Source organism: Lontra canadensis, unplaced genomic scaffold, assembly GCF_010015895.1.
Source record: "Lontra canadensis isolate GAN:19392208 unplaced genomic scaffold, GSC_riverotter_1.0 scaffold89, whole genome shotgun sequence".
Taxonomy (NCBI): Eukaryota; Metazoa; Chordata; class Mammalia; order Carnivora; family Mustelidae; genus Lontra; species Lontra canadensis.
This window is the reverse complement of record NW_022631083.1, coordinates 4,832,771-4,852,787: the sequence shown is the minus strand read 5'-3', so window position 1 is coordinate 4,852,787 and position 20,017 is coordinate 4,832,771. Positions and strand designations below refer to the sequence as shown.

Below are 20,017 nucleotides of genomic sequence, written 5' to 3'. Positions count from 1 at the left end.
TTGACCAAAAGTTAAATTAGGGAAAACAAATTAAAAACTCTTTACTTAAGAGTATTGGCAGGTCTGTTCTGCTATTCCCACAGTTTACCTGGTTTTATGTTTCTTTTCTTTCTTTTTTTTTTTATTTAAAGATTTTATTTATTTATTTGTCAGAGAGAGAGAGGGAGAGAGAGCGAGCACAGGCAGACAGAATGGCAGGCAGAGGGAGAAGCCAGCTCCCTGATGAGCAAGGAGCCCAATGTGGGACTCGATCCCAGGACGCTGGGATCACGACCTGAGCCGAAGGCAGCTGCTTAACCAACTGAGCCACCCAGGCGTCCCTGGTTTTATGTTTCTTGAATGCTACTCAAAATCTGATGTCCTAATTTCTCTACTGGTGACAGCTAGTAATCAGAATTGGCCTGTTCTCAAATGGGGCAATAATAAAATATATACAACTATTTCAGTACTCTAAAAATGTCTTCTGAAAAAAAAATAAAATTTCTATATCTAGAAGTTTCCTTAATAATTTTATACTGTGTGGGTGGGTGCTTATTTTAGCTAAGTTAAAATATTATATTACTTGGGGTGATGGACTATTACATCAATGCCTCCAATGAATTTCACCTTCTGATACTCATGTACTGGCATAGTCTTCTCCTATATGACCATGAACTTGATCTTGGGCTTTGGTGAAGGGAGAATAAGCAAATATAAAGCAAGCAGAGACTTCATAAGCACCAGGTAAGAAACCTGAGCTATCTTGCTGATAAGAACAAAGTAGAGAATCAAGGTACCCACTGCCAGAAGTATGAATGAGGACACCAGGGACATAAGCCGCCCCCTAGACAGCCTACCAACTGACTTAAAATACATGCATTGATTCATTTAACACTACCTGGAGCAAAAGGAACTGTTCAGTTGGACCCAACCCAAATTATTAACCCAACTCATTAGCAAATAAATGGTTGTTGTTTTAAGGCACTGCATTGGTGATGGTTTGTTATTACCAGTAAATAACTGATATACCTGAGAAGTTCAGAGTAATTTGGAGGAGAATAAGAAGATTGGAGTTTGACCTACATAATGCCCAAGTATCTTACGTTCTAACCTTCTTTGATTGTCTAATACTGAAGCTAACACATTAAAAGGGATAATTTTCTGGCCAACTGATCATCCTTGATAAGGCTATAAGAGAATGAGACAGAGTTTTTGTTTTCTTCTGTGTTAAACAAGCATGTATGAGACTAACTCTCCTAGTGAGAACTGAAAAAGGATCTGGGTAAGATGCATTAAAAATATCTCTGCAAATGCATCAAAGAGCAACCAAGACACCCAGAATCTGTGAAGCTAAGATTTCAAAGAGAGATGCATTAAAAATGAATCCTTTATTTCTAGTGGATCCTTAATTCAAGAAGTTCCATAGATCCTAAGTGGGATAAATTCAAAGAAAACCACATGTGTGTATAGCATCAGTCAGCATTTGCCACTTTATAAGCAGTATGGAGTCCAGAGACTAAGAAACAGAAAAAGTTAAATAGGACTTCTGGCAACTTCATGGTGCTAGGATGCAAACTTGTATCAGGTTCAGCCAAAGAAAAAGAGTCCTGGTAAACCCTGTAATCTTTTATTCAAATCACTAGGAAAACACCCTAGGAATATGGATAAGTTGTAAACACATCTGCCCTCAAAAGAGTGGAATCCACATTGAATCAGCTTGATCACACATAAAATGAAAGTGATTTGTCTCTACTCTAATGAGTAGAAGTGAAAGTATTTCTTCTCAAGAGGAAGATAGTATCCTGAGCATCTATAATTTTTCATATACAATATCTATTACTCAATCAAAAGTTATCAAGCATAAGGAGACAAGAATACAAAAAGAGAACAGACCCATAGGTGATCAAGACATTGGATTCCTCAGACTTGGACTTTCAAATAACTTTAAAAACTTGGTTAAAATGTGGAAATTTTCAGTAGAGAAATGGAATCCATTATAAAAGGAGTTAAGTGAAAATTTGAGAAGTGAAAAACATAATAACTAAAATTTAGAATTCAAGAGATGTGTTTTCACAGCAGTTTTAGACACTGCTGATAAAGGCAGCAACAAACTAGAGGACATAAAAATAGAATATATCCAGATCTGTGAAGGGTCTGAGATTTTATCCTATTTGCAAGATAGCTTGCCACAGTTTCATGGGGGCTGATTGAAGATCTGAGACTCCTGGGTCAGAGGTAAAGGATAGCATATTATTCACAGTAATAGTTGTCAGAGTATCAATATTTGGGACAAGTCTCCCATCTTAACTCATACAGGCCTAAGCAAAAAGTGTCAGATGACATCTGCACATAGCATGGATTGTATTACAAGAGAGGAACCCTGAGTGAGGAAGGATTTCTACCTTCCAAGTTTGTCTGCTATACAAACATCCTTACAAAGATAGTACAGAACAAAAGGAAGACAGGGCTTCACTTCATAAGACATGTAAAAATGCAAGAAATCCATGGAGAATTGTCTCCCAAAAGACTTAAAGCTCAGAGAAGCAAGAGGATGGAAAATATTGGAAAAAACATAAGAGACATGTGGGACCTAGTGTAAACATCTAGCCTACTAGTACATATGTAATTGAATTTCCAGAAAGAGAAGAGAGAGAGAAAGGATCAAAAGCAATGGCTGAGAATTTTCTAAAACTGACTGAAGATATCATGCCACAGATTCAAGAGGTTCTATGGACATTAGGCCGCATAAAGTCAAAGAAGACCACATTTATGCATATCATAATAAGACCTAAAAGACAAAGACAAGGTATTGAAATCAGTCAGAGAAAATAAGACATTCTGTTCAAAGAAGCAAAAATAAAACTGACAACTGAATTCTTAAAGAAAACGATGGGATCCAGAAGGCAATGGAATGCCATTTTCAAAGCGCTAAAGCTATAGAATGCTAACCTAGAATTCTATACCCAGCAAAAATATCCTTTAAAAAATGAAGGCAAAGTGGTAACATTTCAGAAAAGCAAACCAAAGGGACATCTTAGGCCAGAAGGATAATCATCCCAGATGGAAGCATGGGAAAGCAGGATACAAGGTTGAGCTTGGAGATGGAAATCTGATTTACAAAACAAGTCATAGCAATGACTTGTAGGGTTTTAAATATTCGAAGGAGGAGAGAGGAGGAGGGTATATGAATAATTCTATGAAGAATTCTCATGACCTTTCGGTGACTGAAAGAAGTAGGAGCACTAATTTTTATTAGACTCCAGTAATTCAAAAATGTATATGGTAATCTCTAGGATAATTACTGGAAGAATAAAAGGATGAAGCTATTATAAAGGAAGAAATGGAATAATAATTTTTTCAAAAATTTGACTGTCTTATAAAAAAATTGAGAAGAGAGTATAATAAAAGGAAATGCACCAGGTATTACAAACAGAAAATAAATTGTAAGGTAGGAGATTTAAACTCAAATATGTAATTGCATTAACCATAAACAGACTAAAGGAACAACACGAGTGATAGGTAAATAAGGAATAAGAATGAGTAAGCTCTGGTAGAGAAAGAGCTGAAGGACTGCACAGATGTGGACAGAGAGTAGGAAGGGGACTCGGGCCTAACTCAGGGGACAGTTTAAGGGCCCCAACATTGAAAGAAGGGAGGACTGTATCAGAAGGGACTTACCTGCTTGGGATAGCCATTCCACACCTCCCACAGGTCATATACCCAAGGTTTCTGAAAAAACAAGGGACCAAGAGAGAAAAAATTAGTTTGTCAGCATCAAAGGCTGATTTCAGCAGAAAATATAAGCTCTTTCTGATGTCACTGTTGTTCCTGCTGCACCTCTCTCTGTTGGTATTTATACATGTCCCCATATAATATGCCTGGGATACTCACGACTTCTAGTGAATCTGGGACCACACAGTGCTGTCTTGCACAGGAAATTATTCAGTCAGGGGCTCCTGGGTGGCTCAGTCAGTTGAGCATATGCCTTCAGCTCAGGTCATGGTGCCGGGGTCCTGGGATCGAGTCCCACATTGGGCTCCCTGGTCAATGGGGAGCTGGCTTCTCCCTCTCCCTCTGCTCCTCCCCTGGTTCCTTCTCTCTCTCTCTCTCTCTCTCTCTCTCTCTCACTTTCTTTCTCTCAAATAAATAAAATCTTTTAAAAAATCGTTTTTTAAAAAAAGGAAATATTCAACTTACTATGTAGTTTATACATCACTTAATGAGGTAATCGTTTAGTAACTCTTTAAACAGGCAATGCAAAGGCCATATGGTAAGGGAAGATTTCTGATGAGTGAGTACCAAGTCTTGACGGAACAGGTGGTATTTTGTATGGGTCTGGATGGGATTCGGCAGGTGGAGGTAGAGGTGGGAAGGACAAGACATTTCTGGCAGAGGGGTAAAATGGGCTAAAATCCAAAAGTGAGATATACCAAGTATGTTCAGTGCATTGTTAGGAGTCCAGGGTCATTGGCACAGGGGTCATGTGAGTGGAAGAGATTGGGTTTCAGACTAGGTTAGGTTTCAGACTTATGTTTGCAAATTCAATGCTTAACAAAGGCTTTGAAAGGCAGACTGAGGGGTTATGACTTCTCTAGACATTCACGTGATTTTAAAAGCATGAAAGCTGGTTAACTTATTGAGAACCTTATTTCATGAGGAATTCACAGGCGGCGATTTTTAAAATTAAAGACAAATTCCCATCAAAGAGTATCAGAGAGACAACTTACATCATAAAGAAAGACAATTCCAGCCACTGTAATCATTAAGTAAAACGCAAATCTCCAGCTGCCAAAAGAAAGAAAGATCTGGTAAAGGTGACTGACATTTGAGGAGAAATACGTTTGGAATGACGGTGTCTGGAAAGAATGCACGGGCGAATCTAATCTGATATCCTGACTCTGCCCCTTGTCTGATGGCTGTAATTGTAGGGAAATCACTTAACCTTGGGAAGTCTTCACGTCTTCACATATAAAATGGGAATGACAAAACTTACCTCAAAATGTAAAAAGAATCGAGGCTAATTAGTGAAAAGTATTGATCACAGTGTCTGGTATGAAGCAAGCATTAACTACTGGGGACAACTATTACTCCTGTTTGTATTATGCCTGATACACAATAGACCCAGTTCCTGGTACACAATGGACAACGGTTTGACATTAGTATTAATCGAATATTTTATCCCCACTTCAGTCCCAGTGAAAAGGTTTCCATGTGGCCAGACTTTAGTCTTGTCTCTGAAAAGCAGACTTCGAAGAAAAAAAAATATTTTTCTCACATATGGAGAAAGACCTATAGATTAAGAGATTTAAAAGACTACCAACCCACTATACTGCATGGGTTTTATTAAGATCCTGGTTCAAACAAACAAACTGTAAAGAAAATTGTGAGTTAATCAAGAATATTTACTATTATTAAAGGTTTTTTAAAAGATTTATTTATTTGACAGAGAGAGAGAGAGGGCACAAGCAGGGGGAGGGGGACAGGGGGAGAGAGAGGGACAAGCAGACTGCCCGCTGAGTGCAGAGCCCAACACCAGGCTCGATCTCACAGCCCTGAGAGCACAACCAGAGCCAAAACCAAGAGTCTGCCCATTTAACCAACTGAGCCACCCAGGCACAGTTATTAAAGATTTTTTTTTAAGTATGATATTGGTATTATAATTTTGTTTAAAATACAGTCCTTACCTCTTACAGATACATACCAAAATATTTACAGTAAAATCATACAATGGCTGATATCTGTATCAAAAGCAATTTTCAGTAATACTTGGATGAAGGTGGTCAAAAGGAACATACTCTGGGTTACAGGCTAAATAAGTCCTGGGATGTAATGTACAGAGTGATGACTAGAGTTGACACTGCCATATGGCATGTTTAAAAGATGCTAAGTGAGTTGATCCTCAAGTTCTCATCACAAGGAGAAAAAAACACTTTTTTCCTTTTTGTATGCTAACTAAATTCACTGCAGCAATCAATTCACGATATACAGAAATCCAACCATCACGCTGTATACCTTAAACTTACAAAGTGACGTATATCAACTATATCACAATTTAAGTGGCAGAAAAAAAAATTTGTCCACAGAAACAGTCTTTTGGGGGGTGAGGGGGGGACACAGATGACACAGGATTGCCATTAACTGGTGATAATTAAACACGATGATGGGTACATAGCACACAGAGTTCCTTATACCAGTTTTTCAGCTTTTGTGTATGTTTATAACTTTGCAAAGTAAAGTTGCAAAAAAAAAAAAGGTATGGCTATTTTATTTCATGATTGCTGAACCAATAATAATATTAAAAATAATATTTGTTGGGGTGCATGGGTGTCTCAATGGGTTAAGTGTCTGCCTTTGGCTCGGGTCATCATCCCAGGGTCCTGGGACAGAGCCTAGAGTCCAACTCCCTGCTCAGTAGGGAGTCTGCTTCTCCTTCTCCCTCTGCCCCTCTCCCCGCTCATGCCCTCTCTCAAATAAAATCTTAAAATAATAATAATAATAATAATAATAATAATATTTTTCCTTATTCTTGCATAATGCTTTAGAGCATTTTCTTCAATATGCCTGAAAGCTAAGTAAGAAAGAGGAAGGCAGACATAAATCCCCCTTTTTAGGAGTAACATATAAATTGAAAATTTGTGTATCTTAATTGTGAAGTCAAAATTCAAGTAGTTTTGTCGAATTTTCTATTAGGTTGCTTTTCTTCTTATAGTTGAGTTATAATCATTCTTTTTTCTGGATACAAGTCTTTTGTCAAATATACCTATTGGGACATTTTTTCCCATTCTATGTTTTCTCTTTTTGTTTTCTTCTTTTTTTCCTTTAAAAAAAAATTTGTTTTCAGTGTTTCAGAATTCATTGTATAGGCACCACACCCAGTGCTCCATGCAATACGTACCCTCCTTAATACCCACCACCAGACTCACCCAACCCCGTTTTGTAGATGGACAGTCAGGCTCATCAAAGGCAAAACCAGTTCCCCAGCTCCCACACCTAAGCAGGTAACACAGCTGAGGCTGAGAGCAGGTCTCCGGACTTTGAAGCCAGTGGTTCTTCCTGAACATTGTCTTGCCTACAGGCTGGATGATCGTCTTTAACCTGGCTTGTTTTGATAGAAAAAAAGTAGGGTCCCAGTCTTCAGAAATCTGAACCATAAAAATACCCAAAGAACATTTTATAAGTTGAGCTGGCTGAGGCCTGTCCATCCTTGTTATGTTCACAGCCCATCTGGCAAAGGCCCACACTTAGACTCAAAGAGCATATCCTTGGCTCCCTGGATTATTGCGTCCAAACAGGAACAGAAAAAGTAGGATCGGACCTGCTGGCCACAAAGGAAGCCATGAGTCTAGGTGGCACATTTCGAATTGTTCGTTTCTCCGGCATTTGCCGACCGTTTTACTCTGCGCCAGGCGCTGTGCTCAGCCTGTGGGTGTTGTCACATGTTTATCTTCACAACAGGTTTCTGGACTGGGAACTGTAGATAAGGTGGTGACCACAGAGGGACACAGAGGTTGGGAGAGATCATGTAATGACCCCCGAGGCTGTGCAGGGGACATCAGACGTGAGTGTCAAACCCAAGTGTCGCACTTTCCCTAACTGGTCCTGGTAGGCTCCATTATGCTCTCCCAGGGGTTCTCAAAGGGTGTGTCAGGGATTCCTCGCATCAAAATATTTCCATAACATGACTACCGTGTTACTGCCGTTTTTATTCATCCCCTCACAGGAACAGTGATTTCCAGAGGCTCAGTACAGGAGATGCCATCATTGCTCTAAGAGTTGATATGATGTGTGTTTGTGTATTCTTTTTTTTTTAATATTTTATTTATTTATTTGACAGACAGAGATGGCAAGTAGGCAGAGAGGCAGGCAGAGAGAGAGAGGAGGAAGCAGGCTCCCCGCGGAGCAGAGAGCCCGATGCAGGGCTTGATCGCAGGACCCTGAGATCATGACCTGAGCCGAAGGCGGAGGCTTAACCCACTGAGCCACCCAGGTGCCCCATCGTTTGTGTATTCTTATGTTTTATAAATGTCTCTATCTTCATTTCTAGTATTGGTAGCCATAACATACACAAGCAAGTGCTCTTTGGGGTCCTTCATGGTTTTTCAGAGGACAAAGAGGGTTCTAAAACCAAAAAGTTTGAGAACTGCTGCACTTCCCTAATTGTGAGATGAATGATAAAGTACTTGTTGATGCTGTTTTACTTGTTTCAGATGAAAAAGGTAGTAAAATGGACCCCCCCCTTTTTTTTCCAGGAAAGGCTGAGAAAAACAAAATTAGAAGTGAAAAAATTTCTTGGAAAAAAAGAAAAATCCAGAAAATGATTGGTCAGGCCCAGATGGCAAATGCAATCTGGGGCAATGGAGAGAGAAGCTGGCAAGGCCAGCAATGGGGCTCAGGAGGGGGCAAGGCCCAATAGAGTAGGCAGGAACCTTCCCCTGGGTCAGCAAAGGCAAGATGGCAGCCCAGCCAGCCAGAGGAGAGCCCTCCCTCCAGAGATAGGAGAGCTCCCTGTCTATCTACATGAGCTCCTTGGAAATTACCTGGGATCCGTAATAAACTTTTTGCTGCTAGATGGAAATGTTTATTTAAAAAAAAAAGTGGATGGCTAATATGGAGTTTACTTTAAAAATAAAGGATGCACTATGGATTAAAATCCTGAATTCTGCAGAACAGGGTTTAGGGGTCATCATTTTAAAATGTAACCAAGTACAATAGCCAAGATATGGAAGTGACCTAGTGCCCATTGACAGATGAATGGATAAAGATGTGAGATACACACACACACACAAGAATACTAGTTGGCTATAAAAAATGAAACCTTACCATTTGTGCAACATGGATGGAGCTAGAGCATATTAAGCTAAGTGAAATAAATCAGACAGTCTAGAAAGACAAATACCATATGATTTCACTTACACGTAGGGTCTAAAAAAGAAAGCAAGTGAACAAATAAAACAAAATAGAAACAGACTCACAGCTACAGAGAACAATCTGGTGGTCGCCAGAGGGAGAGGATAGGGGAACGCGTGAAACAAGGGAAGGAGAGTCAAAGGTGCAAACTACCAGTTATTAAGTATATAAAACTTGGGGATGCAGAGTACAGCACAGGGGATACAGTTAATAATACTGTAACAAATTTATATGGTGGCAGACGGCTGCTGGGTTAATTGTTGTGATCACTTCCGAATGTATGTAAATGTCCAAACACCATGTTGTACCACTGAAACTAATCCAATTCTGTAGGTAAACTATATATCAGTTTAAAAAAAGGAAGTCATCAAGGAAACAATACAGTAAACTTAAGGTGTTCCTCCTGATATTATAGAGGAGTTTTTGCCTTTTGGGGAGTCATTGTTAAAGCTCAGTGTTGGGAAATAAGTTTTCTGAGATTTCCCATATGCTTGGGGCTAGGTGTCTCTTACTATGATTCCCACAGCACATCACATCGCTGGAGGAATAAAGCACAATCCTTATATGATTCAGTGGCTTGGCATTTTGCTTGATTTATTGAGTCTATAATGGTGTTCTGACTTTGAGGAAATTTGTAGTATCTGTAAAGAAGAAGGTAAAGCTTGCATTTGGTCTGTTGGCCCTAATGGCTTCTATATCCTGAATACATTGTTAACATTCTTGCTCTGTGTCTTTGCCTTCCTTGAAACAAGCTCCCCTCAAATCCTGAATTCTTTTCTCATGGAAATCCCAGCTCATTCCTCAAGGTCCATGTTGCCACTCCCTCCTCTAGGTCCGACCTCTAAAAAGCCTTCTTCTACTGTAACCAGCTCTACCGACACCATCTGCTCTGAATGCCCACCACACATTGAAACATGACCGTGGACTACAGGGGTAGAGGTTCATGTGCCATTGGTAGAATAACTGGATGGATCCTGTGGTTTCCTTAGGGACAGTCTAGTCTCCCTGATTAGCTGTTTAAGGCTAGTGACCAGGACTTCCACTTTCACTTCCCTCTTAAAATCTAGAACTTTGAATATTATTCAGCCTCAGAAACGATGAATACCCACCATTTGGATCAACATGGATGGAACTGGAGGGGATTATGTTAAGTGAAGTAAGTCAAGCAGAGAAAGACAATTATCATACTGTTTTACTCACGTGGATCATAAGGAATAGCACGGAGGACCATAGGTGAAGGGAGCAAAATCTGAAGGGGGAGAAATCAAACCAGGGAGATGAACCATGAGAGACCGTGGATCCTGGGAAAAAATCTGGGGGTTTCAGAGGAGAGGAGAGTGGAGAGGTGGAGGGAAGGAGTAACAGGGTGATGGGTATTGAGGAGGGCACGTGCTGTGATGAGCACTGGGTGTTATACTTAACTAATGAATCGCTGAACACTGAGAAAGAGAAAGAAAGAAAAATGAAGGAAGGAAGGAGGAAGGAAGGAAGGAAGGAAAAGAAAGGAAGGAAGAAAGGTGTTGTAAGAAGAAAGAATCAGGCAGAAGCTATTGACCAAATTTCACATCTGGTGCTAGTTTATCTAGTTACACCATAAACCCCTTTCCTTAACAGGGATTCCTGAATTTCCCCCCAATTCCAAATATACCAAATGAACAACTTGAAAATGGGGGAAAGAACAAAACAAAACAACCTAGAACTCTGCCCAGTGTAGGGCCGCACTGCGTACAGAGAAGAGAGTCGACATAACCGTCTTCATTGCCTGGATGAATGATAGCTGACAGCCTGAAATTCCCTTCCCTGGCCTGAATTCCAAAGTTGACTTTCAGTAGACTCATAAGCAACCAGATTCCCAACGTCAGGCCTCGTTGACCCAAATGGTTAATTGACCCAGGCGGTTTCTGGTTGCTGAGAGCTAATCATTGTGGGTCAAGAGGCAATACCACAGAGCAGAAAGAGTACCACAAAAGGAGTCAGAAGATGTGAGTGCCACAGCCCTGCCAACAGCTCTGGGACCTTGAGCAAGTTCCTTTAAGAAGCCAGACCCGTAGTTTCTCATTTCTGTTTTCCCTCCCATTTCATTGAGATTTGATTGACATATGGCCCTGGACATGTCGAATTGTTCTTCATTTCTTACACGGGGGTAGCTCCACTTTCCTTGATTACCTCACAGCATTGGAGGGAGGATCAAACATTATTTATAAACTGTAAGGCACTATCATGTACAAGAAATTACCAGAGACTTTCCAGTCTGATTCAGCTCCAGAGGAGAGAATTTGTCCCTGCCTGGGGACTTTATTTAAGATAAGAATCATTTGCTAGGAAAAACACATGAACAATAGTAGGAGAACAGGATAATATAATATGAAACAAGTGCCACCTTGTAGTGTTTTGTGGCAATGGTTTAAAGAGACTGGCCAAGCTGACATCAGTGGTAACAACATTATCCAATCTCTCAAGAGCTAAAAATCAGAGAGAAGCTATTTGGAAAACAAACCAGGCCATTCACATTGAGCTTCCAGTGGAAGCCTGTGATGGGAAATGATCGCTTATTTCGAGACACCTTGAAGACTTGGGTCTGTGCCCCTAACCCTCACCAGCATCAGAGTGGGATCATAGTCCCCAGGCACGTACAGGTAAACAAAGGAAGGCATTAAAGCTTAGCCCCAGCCTCCATTTATGTGAGCGTCTGACATCAGCTCTCTAATCACTTTGTCAACAAAACAAAAAATGTCTGGTGAAAGTCACCAGGCAATGTGAGGCCCATAAGAAATGGGCAGAAGGAAGGGACACTGTTGGTGTATAGAATGTGGCATCAAACACAACCCCGGGGTGCCTGGGTGGCTCAGTCATTAAGCATCTGCCTTCGACTAGGGTCACGGTCCCAGGGTCCTGGGATAGAGCCCCACATCCGGCTCCCTGCTCCAAGGGAAGTCTGCTTCTCCCTCTCCCACTCCTCCTGCTTGTGTCCCTCTCTCATTGTGTTTCTCTCTGTCAAATAAATAAATAAAATCTTAAAAAAAAAAAAAACAACACAACCCAGTGAACGGGCATTTGGACATAAAGAAGAAGAAAAAAGTGAGAGCAATGACTTAGTCCACCTTTTTCACAAAAGTGTTAGTTTTTGCCACCAAGGGGGTGACCCAAAGTACAACAAAATTCTAAAGGAGGGGAAAAAAACCCATAGAACTCAAATATTCAAAGTAGCCAGTTCTGGAAAAAATCCTACTTGGTACCCCAACAGAGGCTGACCTCCCCCCTCCACCCCTCCCCTCCGTACCTCTTCCTGCTAAAACCAACTGGGAAATCCAGAGGAATTGGCCTTCCAGTCCACGGGCATGGGGTGGGGGATCAGAGGGAGGAATGAGTCAAGTGGGACAGAAAAAAAGACACCTGCCCATTCTCTGCTCTTGTAATGTGATATAATAATTAGAATGTGATTGGAAACAGGTGATAATGTCTTATGACACAGGGCCGACCTCTACCCTAAGAAAAAATAAACACCAATTTAGACGTTTGTTGTTTTTTTTTTTTTGGACTTCGAGATAAGTACATTCTATCTCCTATTTGTCTTAGAGAGTTCACAGCTTTGCCCCATTTTATTGAGAAGGAAACTGAAGCAGAGAAGCGACTGGCTTAAAACACCAAACGGGTGAGTGACAGGGCTGGGTCCAAACCTTCTTTGGCTCCAACATTAGTGTTCTTTCTGAGATGACCATTCTGCTCCATTATTATAAAACTGCAGCTTTGCAAAAACCTCGACCGGTCATCTTACCAAGCTTCCTGGAATTTCTTCATCCTGCACGGCCTCTCTTGATTCCGCCGACTCCTAAACCATCTTTCCACCTGGCGCTCTGTCAAGTTACACTTCTTTGCCAGTCCGTAAATATCAGTCTGAAAAGAGATAACATGAATGAACAGGCGATAAAGAGCAGTCAGATGGGAATGCGGTCAAGACGGGGTTACGGCGCGATTGGGTTACCAGAGCTCGGGCGCTGGAGAGGAGACACATTCTGCGTTAGATTTGGAGCCAGTGATTTGAATTTACCTGGTTGGTTTATGGGATCACACACGCAGAGACACCACCCCCCCAAAAAAAAAGAAGAAGAAGAAGATGAAATCCCAGCACTCTGAGTTACCAAGAAACATTAATACTTCGGGATTTGGCAGCGACCCATACACTCGAGCTGCAGAGGTACGCTCACTCATTCAGCAAAGTTTTATCTAGGCTTCCTAGGTATCAGCTCGAGTAGTAGAGTTTCAGATCAGATCCAATCTCCTCATCTTTCCTACAAGGAAACTGAAACACCAAGAGTTTTAGTAAGTTGTCCAAGACCTAAAATTAATAATAAAGTGAGGGTAAGAACTTAGGCTAATGCACTTTCTGGTCTTTCACACAATCTTAGTGATGGCTCCACCAGATAAGACAGCAAAAACGCAAACAGGTGTTGGCTATCACTGTCAACTTTAATCAGATGTACAGCCCATGTCAAACTAATCCAAAATAATTTCAATCATTAAAAGAAAAGTAAAGATTGTAGAATATACTAATGATGATCGCTTCTCTTCTGGGAAGCAGAACTCATTTTTAAATATGGACATAATATGGATGATGGAGTAGCTCAAAGGCCATACACTTGAACTTCTTCTCCTAGGGCCAGACCAAAAACGCACATGGCTGGATGGATCAGGTCTGTTTCATGGCGGGACCTTAAGTTGTATTCTCCAACACCGTCAGGTTTTAGAGCTAAACCTACAGTTTTTTCAATTGACACAAAGAAATAAGCTCTGTAAGTTTTTGAAATACCTTTATCCTTGATCTTTCATTTTCTGACACAAGTACAAGAATGATTTCCATCTCCTCTTTAGTAGAAAAATAAAATGGCATCAAACTGACCCTCAGCTTTAGTGTGGACAAGATAAGCGGGAGCCATGGACGCAGCGAACAGGAAAGCCCCTTCTTGTTCCAAAAGGGCATCTGTGAGCCAGCTCTGGCCGGTGGCTCCCAGAGGGAAAGCACACACCCAGAATCTTAATGGGACATTGCTAGTGGGTTCTAAATCTTGATTGGTGCCTCACAGTAGATTAAGCCACTCGTGGACCAACAATGCAAGGGCCAAACAAGGCCTGCCTGGTGGTGGAACACCCCAAGATCTACAACCAGTCAGTCATACAGTTTCCCCTGGGTTATTGTGCAGAGTTCCTCTAACTGTTCAGGCCCGCAGCATTAACAGTCGATAAAATTCATAAAGCAGCTCTGACGTTGAAGACTGGCAAAGGCCTAATTGCAGGTTCTCTGTACCTCCTAAATTGCTACCTATTATTTAACCTGCAAGAAGGAAAGCAGAACAAAACAAAAACAGGATATCGCCCATAGGATAGTCCGTTTCCTCCTGAACACCTACTCTTACAGGCCGAGGGTTCGCGGGCTGATGTCTTGTTGTTGTTTTGTTTTTGTTTTCGTTTCTGTGCTTTTGAGAAGACTGAGTTGTCAACCACTTATTCCTGCCTCCCTCTTGCAAGCATTGTGCTAGTCCCTGGGGAACTAAATGAATCATAACATGGACATGGGCCAGGAAGGAAGAAAATAAAACAAAGAATTCTAATGAAACACCACGAGTGCAAAGATAGGGGAGGAGCAGGACACCATGGGACCTACGTCTGTGGAGACTTTCTGAAAGTTACACATAGGCCGGACCCTGAAAAATGCCTCAGAGAAGGAGAGGATAGAGGAGGAACACGTCCTGGACGAGGGACCAGTGCATGAGGTTGTCTGCAGGTGAGAGCAGGGGCGTTCAGGGAACACCTGGGGACCAGAATGAAGTCTGGTAGGGTAAAGCCCTATGAAGAGGAGGGGAGGAAAGACATGGCAGGCTCACATCAAGGGGTGCTTTGTCTGGGATTTATCTCGGGGGTGACAGGGCGTTGGCCCTGATAAAGTCCCCCTCCAGCAGTGTGGACAGATGGAAGGAGCAGGAGTATGTCTGGAGTTGGACACTGCGTTCACTTTGCCCTTGTGTCCAAGGCCTTTGTTCTCACAACTCTGGAGGTCTGGATTCACTAACCCACACAGCTCATCACACTCCCTCATGGGAAGCAATTCCATTTTATGATCCCATCATTTCTATAGATATCTGCTTAATAAACGTGTCTAGAAATAGCACTCAAACATGATTTGAAGCAATTTATTTTCTCTTTTGGAGCACAGATGTGTCTGGTTGAATGTCAGTCTTGACAATACTGGCTTCGTTCACTATAATCTTATTGGGATAGAAAACCTCTTGGAAACAAAAGTCTCTGGAAGTAATTTCTTATTGACACATAAAACAAGCATTTATCGAACACCTACAATGCACAGAAAATCATGCGAGATGTTCTGTCGGTATTTCTTTAACTGTCACATGGCTCTTTTCTCTTCACAGCAGGGAAACTTGATAGAGACCAAATTTCCTAATTTTAGATTTCCTAGAAAGCTGACCGGAAGCTTTTGCTATAGAAACATGTCAAGTCATTGAGAGCATAGCACTGTTCTTCATGGTTTATATGTGGTATTACCCAGGTACAGTATTCTCAAACAGAAAGAGAGAAAAATAAGGAGTTTCTAAAAGGCCCCAAATTTTTCATAAACACGGCTAACTAATTTCGCTTTTGAAAAATGTGAAATGATCTTGGGCGTTTATTATCACCAGTGGTAAGAGCAGGGTTGAAATGAACATGACTGTCCTTTAGAGCACATGGAAATAAAGACCATGTGGAAATGGCTTGTTAGAATCTCCTCATTTTAGAAAAAGAACAAACAAGGAAGTCCGGTACAGAAGCTGAGGGCAGAAGTTACAGACCGCGCTGGCTAGCTGTGAGCAATTCTGGACCCGATGCTTTACGCGACGTGGTCAGACCTCTACATGGTCAGACTCCACGTGAGCCCATCGGATCCACGATAGAAACGGTCGTTGTAGACACAACGGAATTCAGCAAGTAAAGTTCAGAACCCTTAAAAATCTCTCTGTCCTAAACCATGCTAGAGCATACTCTTGACTTTTATAATGCCCGGTGGTCACTGTCGGTATTCATCATAGAGGGTGTCTGTCATATTGGGAAGAGTTTTTATTTCATCTCTCATTTAAACGATGATGAAAATGAAACTAGGCCTGCCGGAGCATTATCTTTTTTTTTTTTTAATAACTATTAGATTAAAACCTTTTTTTGTGGGATACCTGGGTGGCTTAGATGGTTAAGCATCTGCCTTCGGCCCAGGTCATGATCCCAGGTCCTGGGATTGAGTCCCACATTGAGCTCCCTCCTCAGCAGGGAGCCTGCTTCTCCCTCTGCCTCTGCCTGGCACTTCCCCTGCTTGTGCTCTTTCTCTTTCTCACTGGCAAATAAAATTAAAAACAAAACAAAACCTTTTGTGTGTGTTATGTAAAGATTCCCTGTGCTACACCATTTCATGAGGTGCCTCTGGTACCGCGGAGAGAACTCTGACTTTCCTGGGGAGTAGGCAGGAGCACGGCACATTTCTAACTGTGTGGATAAAATAACATGCGCTACTCATGACAGCCACCCCAGTGAACACTTTCCTAATGTGTGTGAAGTATATCGATGGAACCATAATCATAAGAAGTGTAAGGTACGGGCTACTCTGCCTTAACAGTCAGTGGTCTCCTGTGAAAGGATCCTTTGTATATATCCCACCCCCCCCAAATTTAATTTTCATCTTTATACCAAAATTATGGCATTGATTACTAGTGTTGAACACTGTAGTTGAACATAATAACTCAACTATGAATATTGGTTATTTTGTAATATTTCTGTGTCATTTTATACTATGCTTGGAACAGTGTATAACTTGTCAATAGAGGGGAAAAAAATCCAAATGAGTCAAATCATTTGATGGTCAACAGGAACAGGTATCTTACACAGATGACGTAAGCCACAGGTGACTGAGACATTAAGAAAGGAGTTTTTTTTTTTGTTTGTTTTTTTAACCCAAAAACAAAGAACTTGTACTTACTTGAGATGGTTGCCTTGTGGAATGTTTGAAAAAGTTCTCTAAGACGGTATTTGGTGTAATCTTCTTTCGAACTTCCTCTTTAATGCCAAATGATTTTGCTAGAGGCGTAGCAATAAACCTACAAAATATGAAAGAAAGCCCAAAATCTGAGAATGAACCCACAAGGACACCAGAAAACTCAAGCCGTAACTTTTGATTCCAAATGAAGGCTCAGCCATTGGGTCATGTTGTCCTTGGGCGACCTACAGCCAACCTCTGCCTTGCAAAGCAGTTCAAGGAGAGAAAATTTGGAGACCATTTTCACAAGCAATAACTTAAAAAAAATAAAATACTTGCCTGTTAAAAATCCACTTATGTAAATCCGAATATATTTATATATGAGATCCTGGAATTGGGATAAGCCATTTCACTTAAGAGTTTCATTTTAAGGCTCCAAGAGATTAAAATGAATAATAATTTGGTTATTGTAAGTTTTACTTGGTGATACTGTCTTAGAGAATTACTATGTTCCTATTTGAAGTTCTAACTTATGAAAACGTGGTCTGACTCTTGGGTAAAGATTGAGGAGTGGGATTGGTGGGTGGTATGACAAGTATACATTTAACTTGATAAGAAACTGGCAAACTGTTTTTGGGGGCGGGTGGCACCACTTTGCATTCCTGCCAGTAATGGGCCAGAGTTCCAGTTACTCTGTATCCCTGCCAACACTTGGTATTACAAGTTATTTTAATCTCAGCAATTTTACCGGGTGTGTCCTGGTTTTCACTGATTTTCTACTCTAATCTTTATAATCTCCTAACTTTTGCTTGCGAGATGTTTAGTTTGCTCTTTTTTTCCCCTAGTTTCTGAAGGTAGAAGTTTATTGATTTGAGATCTTTCTTCTTTTTTAATATAGGTATTTGCAGGTATAAATTTCCTTCTGAGAACCATGTTAATACATCTCCTAAGTTTTGACATTGTGTTTTCTTTGTCATTCATCTCAAAGTATTTTCTAATTTACTATGATTCCTCCGCTGACCCATTGGCTATTTAGAAGTATGCTGTTCAATTGCCACATATTTGCTCATTTCCCAATTCCTGTGTGTTACTGACTTTTAATTTCATTTCATTGTGACTGGAAAACACACCTGGTAAGATTTGCATTTCTTTAAGCTTATGGAGACTTGTCTCATGGCCTAACATATGGTCTATTATGAAGAATGTTCATTGTGCATATGAGAAGAATGTGTCTTCTCTTGTCATTGGGTGCCATGTTCTACAGATGATGTTAGGTCTACTTGGTTTATAGAGCTGATTGAGTCTTCTATGTCCTTATTAATCTACCCCCCCAATTATCCATTATTAAAAGTGAGATATTCACATCCACAACTCTTTTTTGAGTTGTGTATTTCTCCCTTCAATTCTGTCAGGTTTTGCTTCATGAATTTTGGAGTTTTGATGTTAGGAACATATATGTTTATAATTATTATGTCATCTTGATAGATTTATCCTTTTATGTTATAAAATGTTCTCTTTTCCAGTAACAGTTTAAAACCTATGAAAACCTAAATTGCCTGGTATTAGTATACAGACACTCCAGCTCTCTTTTGGTTACTGTTTGCTTGGTATTATCTTTTCCCATAATTTTACTGTCAACCTATTTATGTCCTTGAACCTCAAGTGTGTTTCTTAGAGAAAGCATACAGTTGGATCATGTATTTTTTAAAAGATTTTATTTATTTATTTGAAAGAGAGAGAGCAGGGGGAAGAGCAGAGGGAGAAGGACAAGCAGTCTCTGTCCTAAGCATGGAGCCTGAGGTAGGGCTCGATCTCACAACCTGAGATCTTGACCTGAACCAAAATCAAAAGTCAGACACTTAACCAACTGAGCCACCCAATCACCCCAGATCATGTATTTGTATCCATCTCTCCTATCTATGCCTTTCAGTTGCAGTATTTAATCTATTTACATTAATGCAAATTACATTTAATTACTGATAAAACAGGATTTTTATGTCTGCTATTTTGTTATTTGTTTTTTATGTATCTTATGTCTTTGTATTTCTCTATTCACTGGTAAGTTTCTTTTGTGTTAAATGCTGTCTAGTGTAGTTTTTAATTCTCTCTCTTCCTTAAAATATTTTTATTCAACTTTTTAAAAAAGATTTATCCATTTTAGAGAGACAGAGTGAGCACAAGCAGGGGGAGGGGCAGTGAGAGAGGGAGAAAGTGAGAGAATCTCAAGCAGACTCCATGCTAAGCATGGAGCCTGATGAAGGGCTTGATCTCATGAGATCTTGACCTGAGCCAAAATCAAGAGTTGGATGTTCACCTGACTGAGGCACCCAGGTGCCCCAAAATATTCTTTTAAAATAATTTTCGTAGTGGTTAACCTAGGGATTATAATTAACATCTTCATGCATAACATCCTAGTTCAGATTAATACCAGAATAATTTCAGCAATATACAAAAACTCCACTACCTCCCTGTTCTGTGCTATTAATGATACAAATCATCTATTTATAAGTTGTGTTTTCATTGACACAGATTCATAATGACTTTTTGATGTAGTTGTGGTTTAAATCAGACAGAAGAGAAACGTGTTACAAATAAAAACTGTGTGTATACCTTCTTTTTATTTCTTATATAGGTGACTTTACTGGTGGTGCTTTTTATTTCTTCATATGGATTCAAGTTACTGTCTCATGTCCTCTAATTTCAGCCTGATTTAAAGTATTTATCTAAGGATACCTGGGTAGCTCAGTCAATTAAGTGTACGATTCTTGATTTCAGCTTGGGTCATGATCTCAGGGTTGAGACTGAGCTCTGTATTGGGCTCAATGCTGTGCATGGAATCTGCTTGGGATTCTCTTTCTCCCTCTCCTTTTTCCCCCTCCCCTGTTCACAAATACCCTCTCTCTCTCTCAAAAAAAAAATAATAATAAAATTAATTTAAAAATAATGAAGTCCTAGGGGCGCCTGGGTGGCTCAGTGGATTAAAGCCTCTGCCTTCAGCTCAGGTCATTATCCCAGGGTCCTGGGATCGAGCCCCACATAGGGCTCTCTGCTCAGTGGCGAGCCTGCTTCCCCCCTCACACTCTGCCTGCCTCTCTGCCTACTTGTGATCTCTCTCTGTCAAAT

At 40.6% G+C, this 20,017-nt stretch overlaps 1 protein-coding gene across 5 annotated transcripts in view; it reads right to left on the bottom strand.

Annotated features, from left to right (window-relative positions):
- CERS3 (ceramide synthase 3) overlaps positions 1 to 20,017 on the bottom strand; it is a 111,373-nt gene that overhangs the window by 51,302 nt on the left and 40,054 nt on the right. For all 5 annotated transcript variants that reach the window (XM_032836003.1, XM_032836006.1, XM_032836005.1 and 2 more), the window contains 4 exons: positions 16,898 to 17,015; positions 12,662 to 12,780; positions 4,707 to 4,764; positions 3,658 to 3,708 (listed from right to left, as the gene is read on the bottom strand). In XM_032836003.1, coding sequence (XP_032691894.1) covers positions 3,658 to 3,708; positions 4,707 to 4,764; positions 12,662 to 12,780; positions 16,898 to 17,015 — 346 coding nt within the window. The remainder of the gene's footprint in view (positions 1 to 3,657; positions 3,709 to 4,706; positions 4,765 to 12,661; positions 12,781 to 16,897; positions 17,016 to 20,017) is intronic.